The 20,824-nt window shown below is 43.9% G+C and overlaps 1 protein-coding gene across 9 annotated transcripts in view; it reads right to left on the bottom strand.

The window, feature by feature from the left end:
• The window catches only part of LOC138763897 (microtubule-associated serine/threonine-protein kinase 4-like), a 588,435-nt gene extending 574,806 nt beyond the window's left edge, over positions 1-13,629 (bottom strand). For all 9 annotated transcript variants that reach the window (XR_011357883.1, XM_069938893.1, XM_069938918.1 and 6 more), the window contains exon 1: positions 13,264-13,629. Coding sequence is in view for 8 of the 9 variants with exons in the window: in XM_069938893.1 (XP_069794994.1) it covers positions 13,264-13,455 (192 nt within the window). In the remaining variant the exon portion in view is untranslated. The remainder of the gene's footprint in view (positions 1-13,263) is intronic.
• Positions 13,630-20,824: the final 7,195 nt, after the last annotated feature.

Below are 20,824 nucleotides of genomic sequence, written 5' to 3' on the forward strand. Positions count from 1 at the left end.
GGATGCCAGGTGGTGAGTGTGAAAGGGTGCATTGGTACAGTGTAAACGGCCAAAAACACTATTGTAAACACTGCTAAATTACCTGTGAAGAGGGCTTCAGAAAGAAGCAGAGGCACGCAATCATACTGGGGAAAATTCAGGATTTTCTCCATGTGTACATTTGCTGTGTATGTTTACTGTTGCATGAAGATCGAGTTTCAAATATCATTTCTAGTTTAGCTTTAACAATAACATTTCGAGACCTACATGCCAGGAAAAAAAAAACTCCTCTTTGGTGGTGATACAGTGCCTAGCCATACTGCCAAAAGGTTTCAAAGCAAATTAAAACATGACTTGTAGCTCGTATGTACAACAGGCAACACCATATTTGCTTCCACAACTCTGTCGGAATGCAGATCAAATAAGGATAGCAAAGATCATTCCAGTCTTAATCTAATGGAGAAAGATTTTAAAACTTTTTTTAAAACTTCTTTCCAAAAGATTGAGGGTGACATGACTCGTATCTGATAAATGCATTAATAATGCAGAAGCCTTTCAACGTGGATGATGCCCTTAGAACTGCAAGATGTGCTAGAGTCAGAGCTATACACCATGGAAATGAGCCCTTCTGCCCAACTTATCAGTGCCAACCAGGTCATCAAGCTAGTTTCATCAGTCAGCTTACATGCTTCCAAACCATTCTATTCAACATTGTAACCGTATCCACCTTCACAGCTTTCTCTGGCAGCTCATTCCACATACACGTCACCCGCTCTGAAAAAGTTGCCCCTCAGATCCCTTTTGAATGATTCCCCTCTCATCTTAAAACTTCCCCCCAGGTTTTGGATTCCCCTACACTGGGAAAAAGACTAACCAAAATCAATGGAGTGAATGGAGGTGGGTCATGAATTCGCAGCAGAGCATTGGCTGCCTTCCCTACCTATAATCCCCCACGCAGCTGAACTGTTCTGGGAAACAGTGGTTCCAGCTGCTTAGGGGATTATGGGTAGGGAAGACGGCCATTGCTCAGTCGCGTTTTGAGCCACAGGGAGCAGCCCCAAAGGCCAAAGCAGCCCCATGAGGTACCAGAGCAACCGGTCCCTGCACTGAAGGCTCCTGCCGGCCGCCCCGGCCTTGAGGGTGTCATGGAGGGAGAGGGGGTTAGTGGGAAAATAGGTTGCAGGCTGACAACGTCATCAGCCCACCCCGAACCAGCTACTTGCAGCGGCTATACATTCACGTGAGGCGGCAGAGCGGAGCGCTCTGCTGATTATCCTTCCCTGAGAGGGATTGCAGTCGGCACCTTGGAGCTGGCCACGGCGCATTCAAGAAGGTAAGTCTCCTGACGCAAGGACAGAGAATCTCCACCTTTACAGTCTGGCTTTTTCTTTGCATGAAAAGAGCCTAAAGTTGGTTAAATACCTTGTCAGGAATAGACTCAAAAACAAAATGGATAAATACAAATGGTCAACTATGTACAGGGCAAATGAAAAAGCTCCAACGTGAACAATTCTTCTAAAATCAATAAAAGTGCTCCAAAACTAGAGGTAGTAATAGGGATACTTCAACTGTCATATGAAATTAATATAATCATCCGTACTGTGTGCCGAGAGGTTGAATTACCTTGAAATGTGTTGAGCGCTACATCAAACAGAATGAATCAACGGGAGAAAACCACTAATTACCATTTGAAAGGAGTTCTACTGCTATAGATAGATGTGGATGGAGCAGTGTTTCAACCACTGACAGGCTTCAAATCTCAAGCACAAATCCAACCACTGCGCGCGCGCATTCTCTCTCTCTCTCTCTCTCTCTCTCTCTCTCTCTCTCTCTCTCTCTCTCTCTCTCGTTTGGAGTTGCATTAAACAACTAAGTGCACAGTGAAATAATACAACTCCATTCCCTTCTATACAAAATTTATTTAGGAACAAATGTATTTGATTCATGGAAAAACAATGTTTTTGCAAAGGATTATCACAGATATAATCAATGTATAAACTTGGGGTCATAACCCTAGATCTTAAGGGTTACAAGACCGACCTGCTGCATTTCACTGGGCTCCATGGTTCAGGAGCTTGGATGACTGTCTGCCAACACAAAATTCAAGCAACAATGCACCAAAACATGCACGAGTAATCACAAGAGTTTCTTTTAGTGAAGAGGTGAGTTGTAAGGAGTGAATTAGAGAGAGAGGACATTTTAAAGTTTAGGGCCTTGACAACTGGATGCACGGCTGCTCAACGTGGAGCAGTTAGAATCGGGATGTGCAATACAGTAGAAATCTCAAGGGATATCGACTCTGAAGGACATTACTTAGGAAGGAAAGACAAGTTCTTAGAGGTCTTTGGACAAAAGGATGAGAATTTATTGAAACAAAAAGTTTCTCTGGACAAACCAAATCTCAGAGAGCCAAGATCCAGAACAGAGCTTGTGCAAAATACAAAAAAAACCCAGAATACTAGCCAAAATTGAAGGGAAACAAACACTCAATTTATTACAGATGCAGGTCACAAGAATGATGTTGAAACAACACAAATAACAGTGACCTCAGGTTAAGGCAAATGTGATCTCCTAAATAGATTAACTCATTCAAAGTGAGATGCTGAGAAAGTCACTGAAACAGATACAGGGAAATAGTGAAGAGGTCATCAAAAGAGCAAGAGGTGAAAAAGTCTGGAGCTCAGTTTAGTATAAATGCTAACCTAGTTCTTTCAGCTCAATAATCTGTAAAATGAAACACAGAAAGAAAATCACAATGTGTACAAAATTATATTTATCCATAAATGACCAGAAGACAGCTGACAATCCAACCCATGATATCACTCGAACAAATGACACTCCAGCAGTATGCACAAGGCTGAAAGGTGTTGTAACTGAATCATTCCTCTTGTTAAGCATTCAATATTTCACAACCACCGTTAACCAAGTTAAAGCTCATGCCTGGCGCTCTGATCAAAGGGTGAAGAACAGGTTTTTTCTTTTACAGTTCCTCATCCAATACGGCACATCAAGGAGAGGGAATTCAGCTGTTTAATTTAAAGTCAGCAAATGCCTCTCCTGTATCACCACTCCTGGTAGGAATTTGATTAGAGAATGGGGTTATTATTATGGATAGAAGCAAAGCAGGTACCCACATTGTGGGTGCTCCCACTAATAAAGCGTTTATTTTCATCTGTTTACACATCTTTTTGTTATCTCAATGACCACATTGTCTGTTTCCTAAAAATTTCCCAATCTTCTCTCCAGTTGCTGTATTTAATTCTGCAACAACTTCATGCCATACATCGTTAAAGTTATATCAGAAAACATGGTGAGTGGGAATTTGCTGTCAGAATAACAGCATGTTTAATGATACTCATTGTCGCTGCCGCTTAAAATTAATCTCCCAGTTGCACATTGCCTCAGCGGCTGGATAACTTACAATGCCTCTGCATTTTCTCTGCCTCCCTCCCTCTCTCCCCCTTTGATCTGGAACAAAACAATGACTATTGAGAAATTCTTCTATGTGCTTAACTGGCAACTCAACTCACCACAGAAAATCAAGGCTGGTACTTGGGCCAGAGAGTACAACTTGTAACCCATTCTCACCTGAATCAGGTTGTGGGTTCAAGTCACATTCCAGAGACCCAAATGCAAAGATCTACAGCAGCAAGTGACAGTCAGAGGTATGGGCTTGCGATGAGATTTTAAATTCAGGCTTTATCTTCACTTTCAGGTGAAAGTAAAAATTTGACAGTACCCTTATTGTCCCAAAATTATGTTTCTAGCAAAGCACAGGGACGAAGCCCTGGGACTCTCAGTTATTATTATCAAATGGCAATTTATCCATGATTGCTGTGAACAAGTCTACTACCGGATATGCTGTAAGTGATCACACTTCAAAAATACTTCATTAGCCATAATCCACTTTGTGAGGCCCTGAATTATATTGATCTGTTTACACGAACCAAATTGTATTGTCATGTACCAAAATACAATGGGAAAACATAATACAGCAAGTAGTGCAAGAACAAAAACAGTGTTACAATAAAAGTTCAGGTTATAGTGTGAAGCAGAAAGTACCGTTATCACCTTCATTAATGGAAAGTCCAATTAAAAGGCTGATAACAGCAGCAAAGAAACTGTCCTTAAATCTGAGGGTGCATTTTTCGAGTTGGGGGCATGAAACAGCAAGTGACCAGGGTAGGATAATAATGTTAGCTGTTTTCTGGGGGCACTGAGCGAGGAGACAGAATCAATGGAATGGATGCCAAAACCACTGTATAAACTGTCCAACCAGATGGCATCAACGTCGACCCAATTTCTGGAAATCCACCCACCCCCCCCCCCCCCACCCCCCACTTTAACTGCTCAGGTTGCATTCCTCTCTTTTCATCCTCCCTCCCCACCCATTTTCCCTGCCTGTCACCCACACCTCCCTTCTTTGAGTTCACCCTTCTTTTCCACATGTCAGAGTGCATCTTTCTCAGCCCTACGCCCCTTCCTCATCACCTGTTAGCTCTTTTCTTTACTTCCCCCTCCCACCTGTTTCACCCGTCAGCTGCCAGTCTGTGCTCCTCTCCATCCTCTTACTCAGGCCACTGCCCAGTTCTTGCTATTCCTCATGTAGCCCAAAACATCGACATGATCGATCAGGATCGCTGTCTGAAGAGGGGGCGCAAAAATCACTGAAGACCTCTTCCACCCTGCACACAAGGATCTTTCAGCTGCTCCCTTCGGGGGAAGAAATTCAGGAATATTCAGAACCAACACCACTGGGCTGAGGAACAGCTCTTCCCACAGGCAGCAAGAATGCCAACCATCCAAAGGAACTGCTCACACTGACCATCCAAGACTCTCATATATACCAAATAATATTTATTTATTTCATTGTTAAAATACTTGTCCGGTGTATGTATTATTCATCTGTATGTGTGTTATGTCTCGTTGCAAATGCTGTTTCGTTGGGTTGGTCTTGTACAATCAGATAACAATAACCATAACTGTCTATTTGGTTGCTGTCTGACTTGTTGGGTTCCTCCAGCATTGTGTTGTTTGATTGTGTAAAAAACTTAAACAAATAGAGCACAATTTGAGTCCATTCCCATCTCACAATAGTATATTGCTGTGAAAGATTCAGAAACTTTTTTTAAAAATGTCACCCATGTCTTCTCCCTCAGAATCCACTCATGTTTCCTCACTTCAAAATGTGGGTCCCTTCCTTCAAAATGCAAATTTTACCAAATTTATTCTTTGCTTCACTGTTATCCCTGTTATTTTTTTTTGATTCAAGATTCTTTTATTCTCATGCAACAGAATAGATGTAATATTTCACAAAATTGCATTTAGTCTGCTGCAAGACAAAGAGCTTGGGCCCAAACCCTGTGGTCACAGGATTTTAAAGTGAAACTCTGCCAGCTCCTTTAACACGCCATATAAAGCCTGTATGGCGCTGTCGGTAGTAGGACTGGGCAAGAGAACCCCGACTGTGTCTCTCCTCTCTGCAATCAGCACCAGTGGTAGCATTGGGATTGCATCGGCTCTGACAGCACCAACATTCCTTAAATCTCATTGGTTTAGTGGATTGCTTATCTAGGCCCCCAATCTTGTTGCAATGTTATCTGCTAATCTTCCAGTCAATTTAAGGGCAGGAAAAGATTCTCATTGTTATTTGGCTGGAAAAAACAACTGCCGATAACTATGCTGGAAGTTTCTATATTCCAGAAAATTCCATGTTTGTATAATAGGCGTTAAAAATAAAGAGGAGAGAACTATTACCAAAAATTAATTGCCCAGTTCATGCAGAGTCTCATGAGGACAGAGCACCAATAAATTGCTTCCAGGCCAATCAGATGTGGTCTGATCTCCTTCATCCCAGGACATCGCTATAATAAATCTGTGTACAAACACACCCACCTTAACCACACTTTTAGCCTACCTTTGCTTCCTACACTCAGGCTCTAGCAGCCCCAGCCCGCAAACTTCCTCATTTCTGGACCACATTGGAATTCCCAGGAGTCGCAGCCATGGCACAGAAAATCAAGTTGTACTGGCATAAAGAACCTTTCTAAAGGAGATTCAAGTTAAAGGAGATTTAGATTCAAAATTAATACAGCAATAAATATCACTGAAAAAGCTACAGAAGATTTGAGTAAAACATACACATTAATTAACTTTATCACCATTGTTTTTGCTTATTACATTATGCAAATATGCAATCATTATCTAGAATTGAAAGAAAGACAAGGTCACTTCACATTTTAGAGTACCCTGCAAGGATAACTCAAAATAACTTAATCTTGCAAAATACGTTTGACCTCATCCATCCCACTTACCCTTTGTAATTTTGACAACTCTTGGCAAACTGGGTTATGAAAGCATTAAGTTCGCCCAGTACATCAGTCAGCCAAACTATCCACATTTCCCAAAAAAATTGCTGGAAAATGTGTCATCCAAGGAGCAAGAATCAGAACACAGAACAAGCCCTTCATCCCAGCTCAACCATACTGACCGTTAATATTCTGAGATCATCCTATTTGTCTACATTTGTCTGCATCCTTCAAAGCACTTCCTGTCCATATTTATGTTCAAATGTCTTTTGAGCATTGTAAAAGGACCAACTTCCCTTGGCAGCTTGCCCCAGATACAGACTACCATCTGAATGAAAAAAAGTCACCCCCCAAAACCCTCTTAAATCTACTTCCTCAAACCAACATGCTAAAATTGTTAGGTATAGATTGGTTCACTATAATTTTCCTCCAATTATACTTTGGAGAAATTAAGGAAATATAAGTTTATCTCTTCTGATTTAGGTTTCAGATGTCATAAGGAAGTTAGTTCTTTTTTTAAACATTCTACTTGGTTATGTGAGACAGTGAAACTTTTTTGGGGTAGATTTAAGGAATTCAGAAGCTATTTTTAAATTAAAATTCTCACTTGACCCTTTGACATTTTTATTGGGTAATATTAAGAAATTGAGCTTGGAGTTAAAATTAAATACATTTCAAATTGCTTTTTTGAGATTGGCTTCATCTGTGGCCAGAAAATGTTTGGCAATTACCTGGAAAAATGAGACTAATTTAAATATTCAGCGATGGCATTTGGAAATGAGATCATGTATTCCAATGGAAAAGATAACAAACAATTTATTCTTTTTTTTGTTAAAACCTGGAGCCTGTATTTGGAATATATGGGGTTGAATTATTGATCTTTTCCCCCACGCACTGATGGTGTTGCTCCAAACCATGGCAAATAATTGAAGGGTGTTATGTTATCTGATCTCTTCTTTCTTTCTTTTTTTTCCTTTTTTTCTTTTGGGGTAGTTTAGAGGGGAATTGGGAGGGGTGGGTGGGTTAGGGTAGGAAGGTGGGGGGTTGCAAGGGGTAAAAATATCATGTATGTAATACCTTTTACTTGTTTGTACTTTTATTGTATGTTCTATCATGATTAATAAATAAAATTTTCAACAAAAAAAAATGTGCCCTCTAGATCTACAATTATCCACCTGGGAAAATGCCTGAGCATTTAAATATTCATGCCCTCATGATTTTATAAACCCCTCAGCCCCCTTCCCCAGGGAATGAAAACCCAACATCCAATCAACAATTTAAGCCATCCTGACTGGCAACATCCTGGTAAATCATCCAATTTACCAATATCCCTCCTGAAGCTGGATGACCAAAGAGTCAAGTGTGGTCTCACCAATGCCTTGTACAGATGTATCACAAGGTCTCATCTTTTGTACTCAACACCTTGACCAGTGAAGGCATGCATGCCTCAAGCATCATCTTCCCCATCTTGTCCACCTTAAGTTACCATTTTAATGGAGCAATGTACCTGTACCCTTATGTCTCTCTTGGTCCCTAGGACCAAGTACAACCTCTGGAAAGCCAAATCAATGCAAGGCAACAATACCATACCAAGCTGGACTCTCACAGCTGTAGCAGGGCTTGTATGGTATCGCATCCTACAAGGCAAAACAAGGTGGTATCGCTAACTGTGATAAATCACTTCCAGAGGACTTCAATGCCTTCCATGCTTACTTCATGAAGAACCCTTGTGAGCCCCCACACCACCACCACCCCCCCAGTGACTCTATGCTCCCAGTTTCTGAGGATAACATGAACAGAACCCTCCAGGATGGTGAATCCTTGGAAAGAGTCTGGCCCAGACAGTGTACATGGCCATGTCCTCAAAACCTATGCGAACCACTGCCTGGATTTTTTTGCAGTCAATTTCAACTTTGCACAACAGTCAGGGGTTTCAACCTGCTTTAAAATGTCATCTATTGTTCCAATATCCAAAAAGATCAAGATTACGTGCCTCAGCAAACATTGGCGATGAAGTAACTTGAAGGAGCATATCAAGGAGGACCTGGACCCATATGCAAGCTCTGATGGTGTGCGGATCTGTCTGTATGGAAAAGGGGGAGGGAGGGACTGTTTTATTTTTGTTGTTTGCAAGAAAAAGTTTAATATGTGATATTGAAGACTTTATTATGTATATTTTTGAAAAAAAAATCAAAAATAAAATATTCAAAAAAAAAAGGACATGGACCAACTTCAATTCACCCATCATCACAGAGGACAATGGCAAACACCATCCTTTGCAGCCCTCCACTCTGCATTAATTTAACTACAGGAATACCTCTGCTCATCGACTACAGCTTGGTATTTAACACTATCAGAGTGAAATACGAAAGTCTGCAGATGCTGGGATTGTTTTAAAAAAAACAGAAATGCTGGAGGAGCTCAGCTGGTCTTGCAGCATCTATAGGAGGTTGAAAATATATTACTGACGTTTTAAGCCTAAGCCCTTCTTCAAGGAAGAAGGGAAGAACAGGAAGGCATCAGAATAAAGAATGAAGACTGGACTTCAAGAAGGGCTCAGGCCCGAAACATTGAAAATATATTTTTTATCTCCTACAGGCATAGCGAGACTGGCTGAGTTCCTCCAGCATTTCTGTGTGTTCAACACCATAATAGCAGCAAACCTCATGACCAAATTAAAGGATCTGGGGCTCTGTTAGTCCCTCTGCAACTGGATCCTCGACCTCCTAATCAACAAACCCCAATCAGTACGGAATGAAAACAGAAAATCTAATTAGGTTTGACTGCAGCAAGAAAGAATTTTAGTGCACATCTACATTATAAAATGTATACAACAATCAACTTGCTATTGTCTGCAACATTCTCTGGGACCCTGCCATTTACTGTGTAAGTCTGGTTTGACTTACCAAAATGCAACACCTCCCACTTACCAGAATTAAATTCTATTTGCCACTTCTGGCCGACCTTCCCAACTGAAGTAGAAAAGTAGATGAAATTTCAGATTTATCAAAGGTCAACTGTTCAGCATTATATTGTCCTGAGGCGCAGGCCTCAGGACAACCGGCAAGACCTCACACGGGATGAGATCCCCATTTCCATAGGCTGCCGGTGGAATGCTAAGACTGGCTAACCACCAGCAACAGATCAGAGGAGTGACTATCACTGCCTCCACAAGGCCACCATTCCGGATAGGTATCCATATTCAAGACTTTACTGCAAACTTACAGGGGGGACGGATATTTTTCAAAGGTGGACCTTATCAGGGGCCATCACCAGATCTCGGTTCACCCAGATGACATCCCAGAGATAGCCACCATAACCCCTTGAATTCTTCAGCATGCCCTTTAGTTAAAAATTGCGGCTCAGACTTTCCAGAGATTGATGGATGCGGTGGTCTGCGATCTGCCCTTTGCATTCATCTACCTTGATGACATTCTAATCACCAGCCACACCCACGCCGAGCATGCCACCCATTTGCGGCAACTGTTCTCCAGGCTGAGCGATTTTGGCCTCACCATCAACCCAGCCAAGTGCCAATTTGGCCAAGAGACTATCAACTTCCTAGGTCATCAAATCGACCATCACGGGGCCAGACCTTTGCTAGCAAAGGTGGAGGATATTCACTCTTTCTCCATACCTTCAATGGTGAAAGGGCTACAGGAGTTTGCAGGTATGGCCAACTTCTATCACCGGTTAAAACTCGCAGCGGCATGCATCATGAGCCCACTCTTTCCCCCATGGCAGGGCCCAATAAAAACTTGCAATGGACCCAAGAGGCCACCAAGGCCTTCCAGACCACCAAGAACACCCTAGCCAAGGCCACACTCCTCGTGCACCCCAGGACAGATGCCCCGACCACCCTCACCACCACAAACGCCTCTAGCACAGTGATCAAGGGTGTACTTGAGCAGCTCATTAATGGACAATGGCGACCACTGGCCTTTTTCAGTAAACACTTCAGGCCACCAGAGCTCAAGTACAGGGCCTTTGATAGAGAACTGTTAGCCTTATACCTGGCAATTTGGCACTTCCGTTACATCCTGGAAGGCAGGAAGTTCAAAATTTACACGGACCACAAACCCCTTACATTCACCTTCCACAGGGTGTCTGACCCGTGGTCAGCCAGGCAACAGCTGCACCTGCCCTACGTCTCTGAATTTACTACAGACATTGAGCATATAGTCAGTAAATCCAACGTACTGGCCAATGCCCTATCTCAGCCAGCTATCTCGGCAGTGCACAACCCTAACCCTGGCATTGACGCAGCAAGCAGACTATGACATTCCAGCATACCAGATCGCCCCGGCAATTGCACGCTGCTCTGCAACACCTCAACGGGTTAACCTCACCTTGTTGTTCCAGCCACATGGAGGAGGCAGGTGTTCAACTTTGCTCACCTTGCCATCAGGACTACTGTTAAGATGATGACTAGCAGATACATCTGCCACGGCCTCCACAAAGAGGTCGCGCTATGGGCCAGAACTTTTATTAATTGCCAGTTGTTCAGAATTCAGACCCACACCAAGGCTCCCCCACAGACATTTGAGCCTGCACTTCACCAGTTCAGCCACATGCATATTGTGGCGCCCCTACCTGTGACTAGACGCGCACACTATCTCCTCACACTGGTCGGCCAGGTGACTAGATGGCCTGAGGCGGTGCCACTCTCCACAGAAGCATGTGTACAGGCCCTATTCAATACTTGGATAGCGCGTTTTGGGGTCCCCGAACACCTTACTTCAAATGGGGAGGGGCCTCAATGCACTTTTAGTATGTGCTCCATCTTAATCCATGCCCTGGGGGCCCAACTCCACCACACCAGTGTATCACCCGTAACCCAACTGGTTGGTGGAGAGGTTTCACAGACACCTCAAGGCAGCTTTAATGGCAAGGCTGACTGGACCTAACTGATGCTGATGAGCTTCCCTGGGTCCTGTTGGGAATTTGAGCTGCATCCAAGGACCTCGAGGCATCCTCCACTGAGTTGCTCTACGGTGCACCCCTGGTTATACCGGGCGAATTTGTAACAATGCCTGAGGACTTAGGGAAGCCCCCAGTGACCACACTGTCCTGGCTTCGCAAGCGCCCAGGCACCCTAGCCCCCACCAAGCCCAAATCCCACGGCCAGCCCCACACCTACATCCCCAAGGACTTGGCCAATTGTAAATATGTATTTGTTCGATACGGGACACACCGGCCACCTCTCCAGAGGCCATACTGTCTCATAAGAAATGACGGCTCCACCTGTATTCTGCTGAAGCCGGCCGACTCAGACTCTGACCAGCCCATCACCTATCCAACCCCACAGCGCAGGGAGTTGGCCTCCTAAGAACTCTGCTCCAATCGCCAGTTCTGGGGGGGGAGGGGTGTGTTGGTCAGGTTGTGTCGCTGCCCACGGCCTGCACCTGAAATGGCCAAATGTGGCGACCGACAAGACCTCACATGGGGTGACGTGACCATTTCCATAGGAACAATGAAACTGGCCCACCACCGCTGTGGATGCTGAAACCAACCAATCAGTGGCTGGTCCACTCAAGTCACGCCCTGGAGGTTACACACCTGAGATCACTATAAAAAGCAGAGTTTCCCCTGAATAAACTCAGTGTCAACTGCACTCTACAGGCATGTGTGTCTTCTTTCCTCTGCAAGTTTTGAGCTGCAACCCAGGAGCTATAACCGTGAGTATAAACTGGCTTTAGCAGTAGCAAACCCGCTATAATATCTTTGCAAATGCCATCTACAAATTTGCTTGTGACATCATGGTCATTGACAGAATTACAGACAGCAATGAGGAAGCGTACACGAGGAAGATAGATCAGCTGGTTGAGCGGTGTCACAACCACAACCTTGCAAAACCAAGGAGCTGATTGTGGACTTCAGAAAGAAATCAGGAGAACACGACCCAGTCCTCATCAGGGGATCAGTGGTGCAGGGGATCAAGAACTTCAAATTCCTGTGTGTCAACATATCTGAGGATCTGCCCTGGAGCCTTCATGAAGAGTTTGAAGAGATTTAGTATGTCACCAAAGACTCTCCAAATTTTCTACAGGTGTATCACGGAGAACACTGTGGCTGGTTGCATCACAGGACGAAACTCCAGCAGGTTGCAAACTTAGCCTGCGACATCACAGGCACCAGCCTTCACTTCATCGAGGACATCTACAGGAGGCAGTGTCTCAAGGAAGCAGCCTCTATTGTTAAGGACCCCTACCACTTCACACTAGTACCATCAGTAAGGATACAGGAGCCTGAAGACGAGCACCCAGCAGCACAAGGACATCTTCCCGTGTCATCAGATTCCTCAGCAGTACAAGGACAACGTCTTCCCGTGTCAGCAGATTCCTCAAGGAACCACCTCACTTTATCTTAATTTCTTGCACTATTTTTAAAAAAAATACCAATAATTGCAATGCAATGCTGCCTCAAAACGACAAACTTCATGACACGCTCATGACATTAAATTCTGATGTTACATACCTCCTTAACATAAATTTGCTGGGCATCCTCAGCCTCTATCAATTGTCAACTCTCTTCTCTCTCTTTGGCTTGGCTTCGCAGAGGAAGATTTATGGAGGGGTAAATGTCAACTATACAGCAGGGAAGGCAGCATTTGGAGTTTTGTTATTTGTCGAAGGTTTACAATATCATGTTATTATTTTAGATTTGCAGCATCCAGATAATGGAAACAAAATAACTGCATCATAGGATTTAGGAATTTGTTTAGTCTCCAAGCTCATTGCCCACCTCCCTGCTTGCTGAATAATAAATGCACCCTTCCCAATAATTAGTTCACATCAAATACTCGTCAAAGGCTGGCTGAGTGAATGCACTTGACCTTGGATTCGCTGTGCGACACCCAATACTTATTTACAAGGGCTTTCTGTGCTCCTCTTGGAAGAGGGAAGCAAGGATTAAATTGGATCATTCCTGTTTGCTTATTGTGGGGAAGAACGATCCAGGATCAAGAGTTACCTACTCGCTCGCTCTCTTCGCCCTCATCGGTGCTGTGCTCCTCGGGATCAGCCTCCCTCGCCGTCGGGTCCGGCGCCACTTGCTGGAGCCCCCCATCCGAGCCGTCGCTGCCCTCCCCGGCCCCGGGGTCCTGCTCAACTTCGGACGAACTCTCAGCAGCATCTCTCTCCGGCAAATCTTCCAGCTTCCCCTCCATGCTGCTCGCTTGCCCAGGTGCGACCCCGCCGCACGTGAGGAGGGGGAAGGTGGGGGGGGAAGAAGCTGCTGGCGGGATGGCTCCTCCTTCTTTCCTGCCCGGGAGCCGAAGGGGCTTCGGCCGCGACCGAACTTCAGAGCATCTCCACCCCGCGAGCCAGCGTCCGCGCGCTCGCGCCCCGCCCCCTTTCCAGAAGCCCCGCCCCTGCGCGCGCCTGTCGTGGGCTCGCGTCCCCATCGCTTGCAGAAACTTTTGGACGGATGAAGGTGCTGAGCAGGAGTTAAACCGTGTGTCGACCCCCCCACCCCCTACCAACCCCACCTTCATTTTATTTTAATTCATAACGTTTGCAAAGGAAAGAATGCAGATCTCTGGTCAGAAACAGCGGGCGAGAGAGAATTATCACGAACTGATAGTGCAAACGTCAACCAATAAAGAAATGCAAACTGTGCAACACAGAGAGGAAAATAAAATGAATAAAGGGAAGCACGATGAGGTAGGGGTTAACGCAACCCTGTTACAGCGCCAGCGATCCGGACTAGGGTTCGAATCCCGTGCTGCCTGCAAGGAAGTGACTACCTTCTCTCTGGGTTTCCTCCAACTATTTGAAATGTACTGGGGGGGGGGGGTTGGAGATTAATTGGGTGGCAGATAGCGCTGATGGGCCGAAAGTGCTCTCCAAAGTAAGTTTGTCATTGAGGAGTCTGATGGAGGAGGGGGAGCAGCTGTTCCTCCACCTGGTCTTGTGGCTCCTCGACTTCTTTCCTGATGGGAGCTGCATGGAAAGAGCCTGTGCTGGGTGGTGACACTCATGGCCACTAGAAGGAGTTGGAGACTAGTTTGTTGCAGCTTCGGTTGGATTCAAGATGGATGTCTCCACACCGTCATGGGTTTGTTCTATAGCTAATAAAGTATAGTTGTTTTAAAAGAACCCAAGTTTCTTTGTAACAATAAAAGAAACATCACATGGCACCAGAAGTAAGAATCAGTGGATAGAAGCAGAGGAATGGAAAGTATGAATGCACCTGATGCTGTAAATTGCACTGGAAATGTCGACTACGTGGAGGCTGTTCAAACAAAGATTCATGCTGTAGAGGAGTGGCCATGCAAAGGATCTAAACAAGTGTGTCTTGGATGAACTCTCTGTGAAGAGTATGAAAATACAATTTAAAGGTTTAAAATTAAGAATTTTTTCACTGTGAATGAATAAATTGATCGCTAAGAAGCCAAGACAGCAAAACAAAATTGGAAGATACACCGACCAGCCAGGAACGTCGAGTGAAAGGCCGAAAGGGAGGGGCACAAGAGTGGCCTTGGAACCGGCTGATCCCGGCAGTACTGGGGGCTTGGTGTGAGACCTAAATATAATCCTGACAAGATGAAGACTTTATGCACTCCTTTCATGGGCATTGAAACCACAATGAGAGATATGTCAGAGAAGCTCATTGAATTTAAAGAGGCATGTGCTGTGGCAGAGAACGAAAGCAAGACACTGACACGAGGTGAGTACAGTTGATAATAATTTTATTGACGGTTTGCCCTGCTTTTATATGGGCCCGCTGGGCCAGGTTGTTACACCGTTTCCGGCACAAATTACATCACCTGCTTGCCAGCTGCGGGTAGGCCAGCGTTCCCACTGGCACTCGCTGTTTCCCACCATGCAGCCAGCAGCTCGTGAAGAAAGCCAATTTAGTTGGCATAACCCTTGCAAGATCGCTGCAATTGGACGACATCTTGTGCAACGGGATGCCGCAGGCTGCCACACTGTCCCCCCCCCCCAAGAGGTGGCGATCCAGGCACTGTCCTTGGTTTTGGGAGGCCTGCCTCTGTGGCGTGGGGCTGGTGCGTTGATTGGCTGGCCGGTGTCCAAATGTGCTGGTCTGAGGCGGTCAATAGTAAATGTTTCTCCTTGCCAACAATGTCCAGCACATATGTAGCCCTGTTATGCCTGACCACCCAGTAGGATCCCTTGTATGGCTGCTGTAGCAGCCACCAGTGTGCCCATTACCGCACAAAAATGTATGCACAGCTTCTTGGGACTCCCGGGATAAGCATTTTGGGCTGTGTCAGGGCCAGTGTGCCCAGTTATTCTCTCAGTCTTTTGAGGGCTGCCTCTGGTGTTTCATCCATTTCTCTGGTGGCAGCCAGGAATTCCCCAGGGATGACAATCCATACACCATTTCTGCTGCTGATGTGTTTCAGTCCTCCTTGGGTGCAGTACGGATTCCCAGGAGGATCCATGGCAAGTTTTCGACCCATTTCAGACCTTTGAATCGGGCCATCAGTGCAGCTTTAAAGTGCTTGTCGAACCTCTCCACCAACCCGTTGGCCTGGCGATGGTATACTGTCATGTGGTGGGATTAGGTTCCGAGGAGGCTAGCTAAGGCACCCAGAGCTCTGAGGTGATTATGCACCCCTGTCTGATGTCAGGTGCTCCGGTACTCTGAATCAGTCCACCCATGTGTTTATTAGGGCTCTGGCACAGGGCTCCGTTGAGGTTTCCACCAGCGAGACTGCCTCTGGTCACCTTGTGAGACGGTCCATCATTGTCAACAGGTACCATGGCCCCAGTGACACCGACAGGGGTCCCACAATGTCTATGGTCACATGGATGAATTGCTGTAATGCTGGTTCGAATGGTTGGGGGGAGGGGGCGCCTTAACATGTATCTGTACCTTTGACATTTGGCAGTGCAGGCAAATTCTGGCCTGTTAGTTAAGCTGCTTGCAGAGGCTGTCCCAGATGAAGCTACTGGTTTACCATCTTAACGATGGTCCTAATGGCCGGGTGCACCAGGTTGTGGACTGCATTGAACTCCGGTCGTCTCCATGCTGCCGGGACAATGGGGCAAGGCTTCCCAGTCAAAGCATCGCAAAGGAGGGTCTGGGCACTGGGGACAATGCAGACATACTCCAACTTGAGCCCTGTCATTGCCGTCCTGTGCATGGGGATGTCGGGATCCATCTGTTCTGCCTGGGCCAGGGCCATGTGATCAGCTCTTTGGGATAGAGTCTGTATTGTCTGGACAGTTGGCCAGAACAATGCGTCAGCCACCACATTGGTCTTCCTGGTGATGTGCTCTATATCCGTGGTAAACTCAGATATGTAGGACGTGTCTCGGCGGCCTGGCTTACCATGGGTCTGACAGTTTATTGAAGGTGAAGGTCAATAGTTTGTGATCTGTGAAGACCTTGAATCACCTCTCCTCCAGGTGTTACAGAGTTCTGTGTTGTATATTGGCCTATGTGTTGTGTGGTTTTATGTTAAAAAGTGACAGTTTGCCTTAGAGAGCCAAGGTGAAGGTGGACTGCTGAGAGAGTGGGAGACGGACTGAGAATGTGGAAAAAATGAAAAAATTTCTGGACTTGGATGATAAACCACCACTGGGGGTGCTGTGGAATGAAAGAAAGCCCAGAGCATGAGTCATGGTCTGGAGGACAGTTTAGAATGTTGGGATTTCAAAACCGATGAACATTCTGAAGGCAGCCAGAAGGATCCGGACCAAGCCAGTGGTTTGTCTCTCTGCAAGCAACACAAGAAGACAATTTTGAATTTTGTGCTCCCTCTCTCAAAGATCTTTTGGCTTCAGTTTACCAAACAAACTGAATTTTGTTTATGATCTTTGCTTCGGACGAGATCGAAGTTTTGTGAGTCTTGAGTGTTTTTTGTTTGTTTTGCGTCTTAAGTTTTTCTGTGGGCTGGTTGGAAATATAACTTGGACTTTAATTGCATATGTTATATTTAGGCTGGGGAATTTATTAGTTTTACACTGTTATAGAAATTTGCCTAGTAACCAGTGGCTATTGTTGTAAAAGGGGGGGATTTTGAATTAAATTTTGAAGGTGAATTTTTGTTAATAAAATAATTGTTCATCTTTACCCCTGAGTGATATGCCTTCGTTATGGTTGCTGGTTTGATCTTGTAACATAATTTGGGTGTTTCATCCAGGATCAAACCAATTTGGACACTTTAGGGGTGATTGACCTGTACTTAGTTATCAGTTGTCTGAGTTTGACTCAACCTCCAGCTTGAAATTAAAAATAAATGGTGAATGTATAAACCACCAGCAGAAAAACCAACAACTATGAATATTGACCATAACTAACCATTCAGTGGTTAATTTAAAAACGGCTAAAAAGTCAGAACTGATGGTTATAGTTGGCAAGTTAAAACTTCAGTAAAAACTTCAGTAAAAACTTCAGTAAAAACTTCAGTAAAAACTACAGTAAAAACTACAGTAAAAACTACAGTAAAAACTACAGTAAAAACTTCAGTAAAAACTTCAGTAAAAACTTCAGTAAAAACTTCAGTAAAAACTTCAGTAAAAACTTCAGTAAAAACTTCAGTAAAAACTACAGTAAAAACTACAGTAAAAACTTCAGTAAAAACTTCAGTAAAAACTTCAGTAAAAACTTCAGTAAAAACTTCAGTAAAAACTTCAGTAAAAACTTCAGTAAAAACTTCAGTAAAAACTTCAGTAAAAACTTCAGTAAAAACTTCAGTAAAAACTTCAGTAAAAACTTCAGTAAAAACTTCAGTAAAAACTGGGCTTAAAAAAAATGAAATTGCCTGAAAGATTGTTAAGCACTACGTAGGAAAGGGTTTGAAGAAGCTGGATTAGAACAGTTTTCAAAGGAGAAAACTTCAGAGGAAGTAAAGTTGGCTTTGAGAAAACTAGAGATAGAGGCAGAAAGGAAAGCCAAACGGGAAGCAGTAAGGCAGGCAGAAATGGAGGACAGAGAGAAAGAACGGAAGCATAAGCTAGAACTAGCTAAATTAAAACTGACCATAACGCAAGGAGAGGGAGAAGCTCAAAACCCATGTGCTGGTCAGTAGGAGAGTTTTCTGGTCAGTAGAGAAGTGAGGTTAGTTCCTCCATTTGAGGAAGCTGAAATAGACCAGTATTTTCAGCATTTTGAGAAAGTAGCTGTAAATTTAAAATGGCCACCAGACCAGTGGTCACTCCGGCTACAAAGTGTTCTAAAGGGAAAACCCAACAGGTGTATTCGTGTCTCACGGTACAACAAGCAGCTGATTACGAATTTGTAAAGCAGACTATACTCTGATCTTATGAACTAGTCCCAGAGGCTTATAGACAAAAGTTCAGGAGTTTAAAAAAAGCAGCAACCCAATCTTACCTGGATTTTGCTTATAGGAAGGTTGTGTATTTTGATTGGTGGTGTGCCGCAATGAAAGTAGAAAATAACTTTGATTTATTGAGGGAAATCATTCTGATTGAGGAGATTAAAAATTGTGTTAATGATGATATTCAAGTGTACTTGGCAGAGAAAAATATAAAAACTCGGCAAGAATTGGCTAAATTCCCAGAGGAATATGCTTTAACCTACGAGTCTAAGTGGACACCAGGGAAAACCTTTCAAAGGAATACTGCTGATAATCCAAGTAGAGTAGAAAGAAAATCTAGAAGTGAGGTTAAAGGAAGAGAGGAAGAGAAATGGGTGAAGGAAAAATTTTTGAGTTTTATTTGCCACTATTGTAAGAAGCCAGGGCAAATAATAGCAAATTGTCCTGTACTGACAAGGAAGAAACAGAAAGGGGTGGTACCAATTGTCTGTGCTCAGAGTGAGAAAGTTAAGGATATTTTTAAACCATTCATGACTGAAGGTTTCATTTTGGTTAAAGAAGGATCCATTCAAGACCCAGTTAAAATCCTGTGGGATACTGGAGTAGCCCAATCGCTTGTATTAAGTAACATTTTGAATTTTGGTAAGGAGAACGATACTGGAGATGTGAATTTAATTAAAGGAATTGGTGGTGAAGGAGAGCCTATAGCTTTGCATAGAATAGTGATGAAATCAGACTTAGTTAATGGTCCGGTTACGATAGGGATAAGATCAAGTATGCCAGTGGATGGCGTTTCTCTGTCTGCCAGTGGATGGAGTTTCTCTTTTGTTGGGGAATGATTTAACAGAGGGAAAAGTCATACCTGCGGTGAAACTCACAAGTAAGCCATTGGTTTATGAGTCTGAAACGGATTTGGAAATCTACCCTGCGTGAGCCACTACTAGAGCCATGTAGAGGTAGAGAAAGTCTGTGATGATCCTGTAGTGGAGGCAAGCATTGAGGACAAACCTAAGGATCCAGCTTTGCTGTTGTCAAGAGAAGAATTAATAGTGAGACAAAAGCATGATCCTGATCTTGCTGGGATAAGAGATAAGTTTCTGTCTAACCAGGAAATTGAAACTGAGCTTAGAACTTTTTTAGAACCTGTCACATGTCATCTGGTGGGCAAGCCTAATCAAGGACCATCAGTGAAACCTTTACAACCCATTCCTGCTTTTAGGGAGCCTTTCTCAAAAGTGATAGTGAATTGTATTGGCCCATTGCCAAAAACCAAATTGGGAAATTAATATCTGTTAACACTCATGTGCACAGCTTTAAGGTTTCCAGAGGCTATTCCCCTGAGAAACATTAAAGCAAAGACGATTTGAAGACTATGCTAAAAAAATTTAACACTGTTTGGCCTACCAAGGGAAATTCAGTCGGACCAAGGGAGTAATCTTATGTCTGGAATATTTCAACAGGTGGTGTATGAATTGGGAGCCCATCAAATTGTGTCGTCTGCCTATCATCCTGAAAGTCAAGGGGCCTTGGAAAGGTTCCATTTAACTGTGAAAAATATGATGAGGGCTTATTACATGGAAAATAAAAAGGATTGGGATGAAGGAATCCATTTGTTATTGTTTGCTGTTAGGGAGGCAACTCAGGAGTCTCTTGGCTTTAGTCCATTTGAGTTGGTGTTTGGTCATGAAGTCAGGGGTCCATTACTATTGTTGAAGGAACAGTGGATACATAATGATATACAATCAAATCTGTTGGATTATGTTTTCAAATTTAAAAGCAGATTACATCAGGCTTGCGAGATGGTAAGGAAAAATTTAAAAACTGCTCAGGGAAAAATGAAATTCGATATGATCAAAAAGCAAAAATTAGAGACATTAACCCTGGCGACAAAGTACTGGTTTTGTTTCCAATGCAGTCAAACCCTTTGAGAGCTCAGTTTTCAGGACCATATGAGGTGAAATCAAAAATTAACCAGGTTACCTATGTCATTGAGACACCTGATCATCGAAGAGAGACACAGGTCTGTCATGTGAACATGCTTAAACCTTACTTTGAGAAAATGACTGAAGAGGAGACTAGGGTTCCAACCAAGGTGCTAGTTAGAGAGGAAAGTAAGGAGGAGATAAGTTTTGTGGAAGGTCATGGAGCAGAGGAGTCACGTGATGGAGTAGTGGCCGGTAGGGGAACTCCAGCCCTCTCCAGAAAAGTTTAAAAAAAAGATAGAGAAAAACCAAAGACACAAACTTAAAAACCAAAACAAAGTGAAAGTAAAAGTGTGGAGAAA

The sequence above is a fragment of the Narcine bancroftii genome, chromosome 1, assembly GCF_036971445.1.
Source record: "Narcine bancroftii isolate sNarBan1 chromosome 1, sNarBan1.hap1, whole genome shotgun sequence".
Taxonomy (NCBI): domain Eukaryota; kingdom Metazoa; phylum Chordata; class Chondrichthyes; order Torpediniformes; family Narcinidae; genus Narcine; species Narcine bancroftii.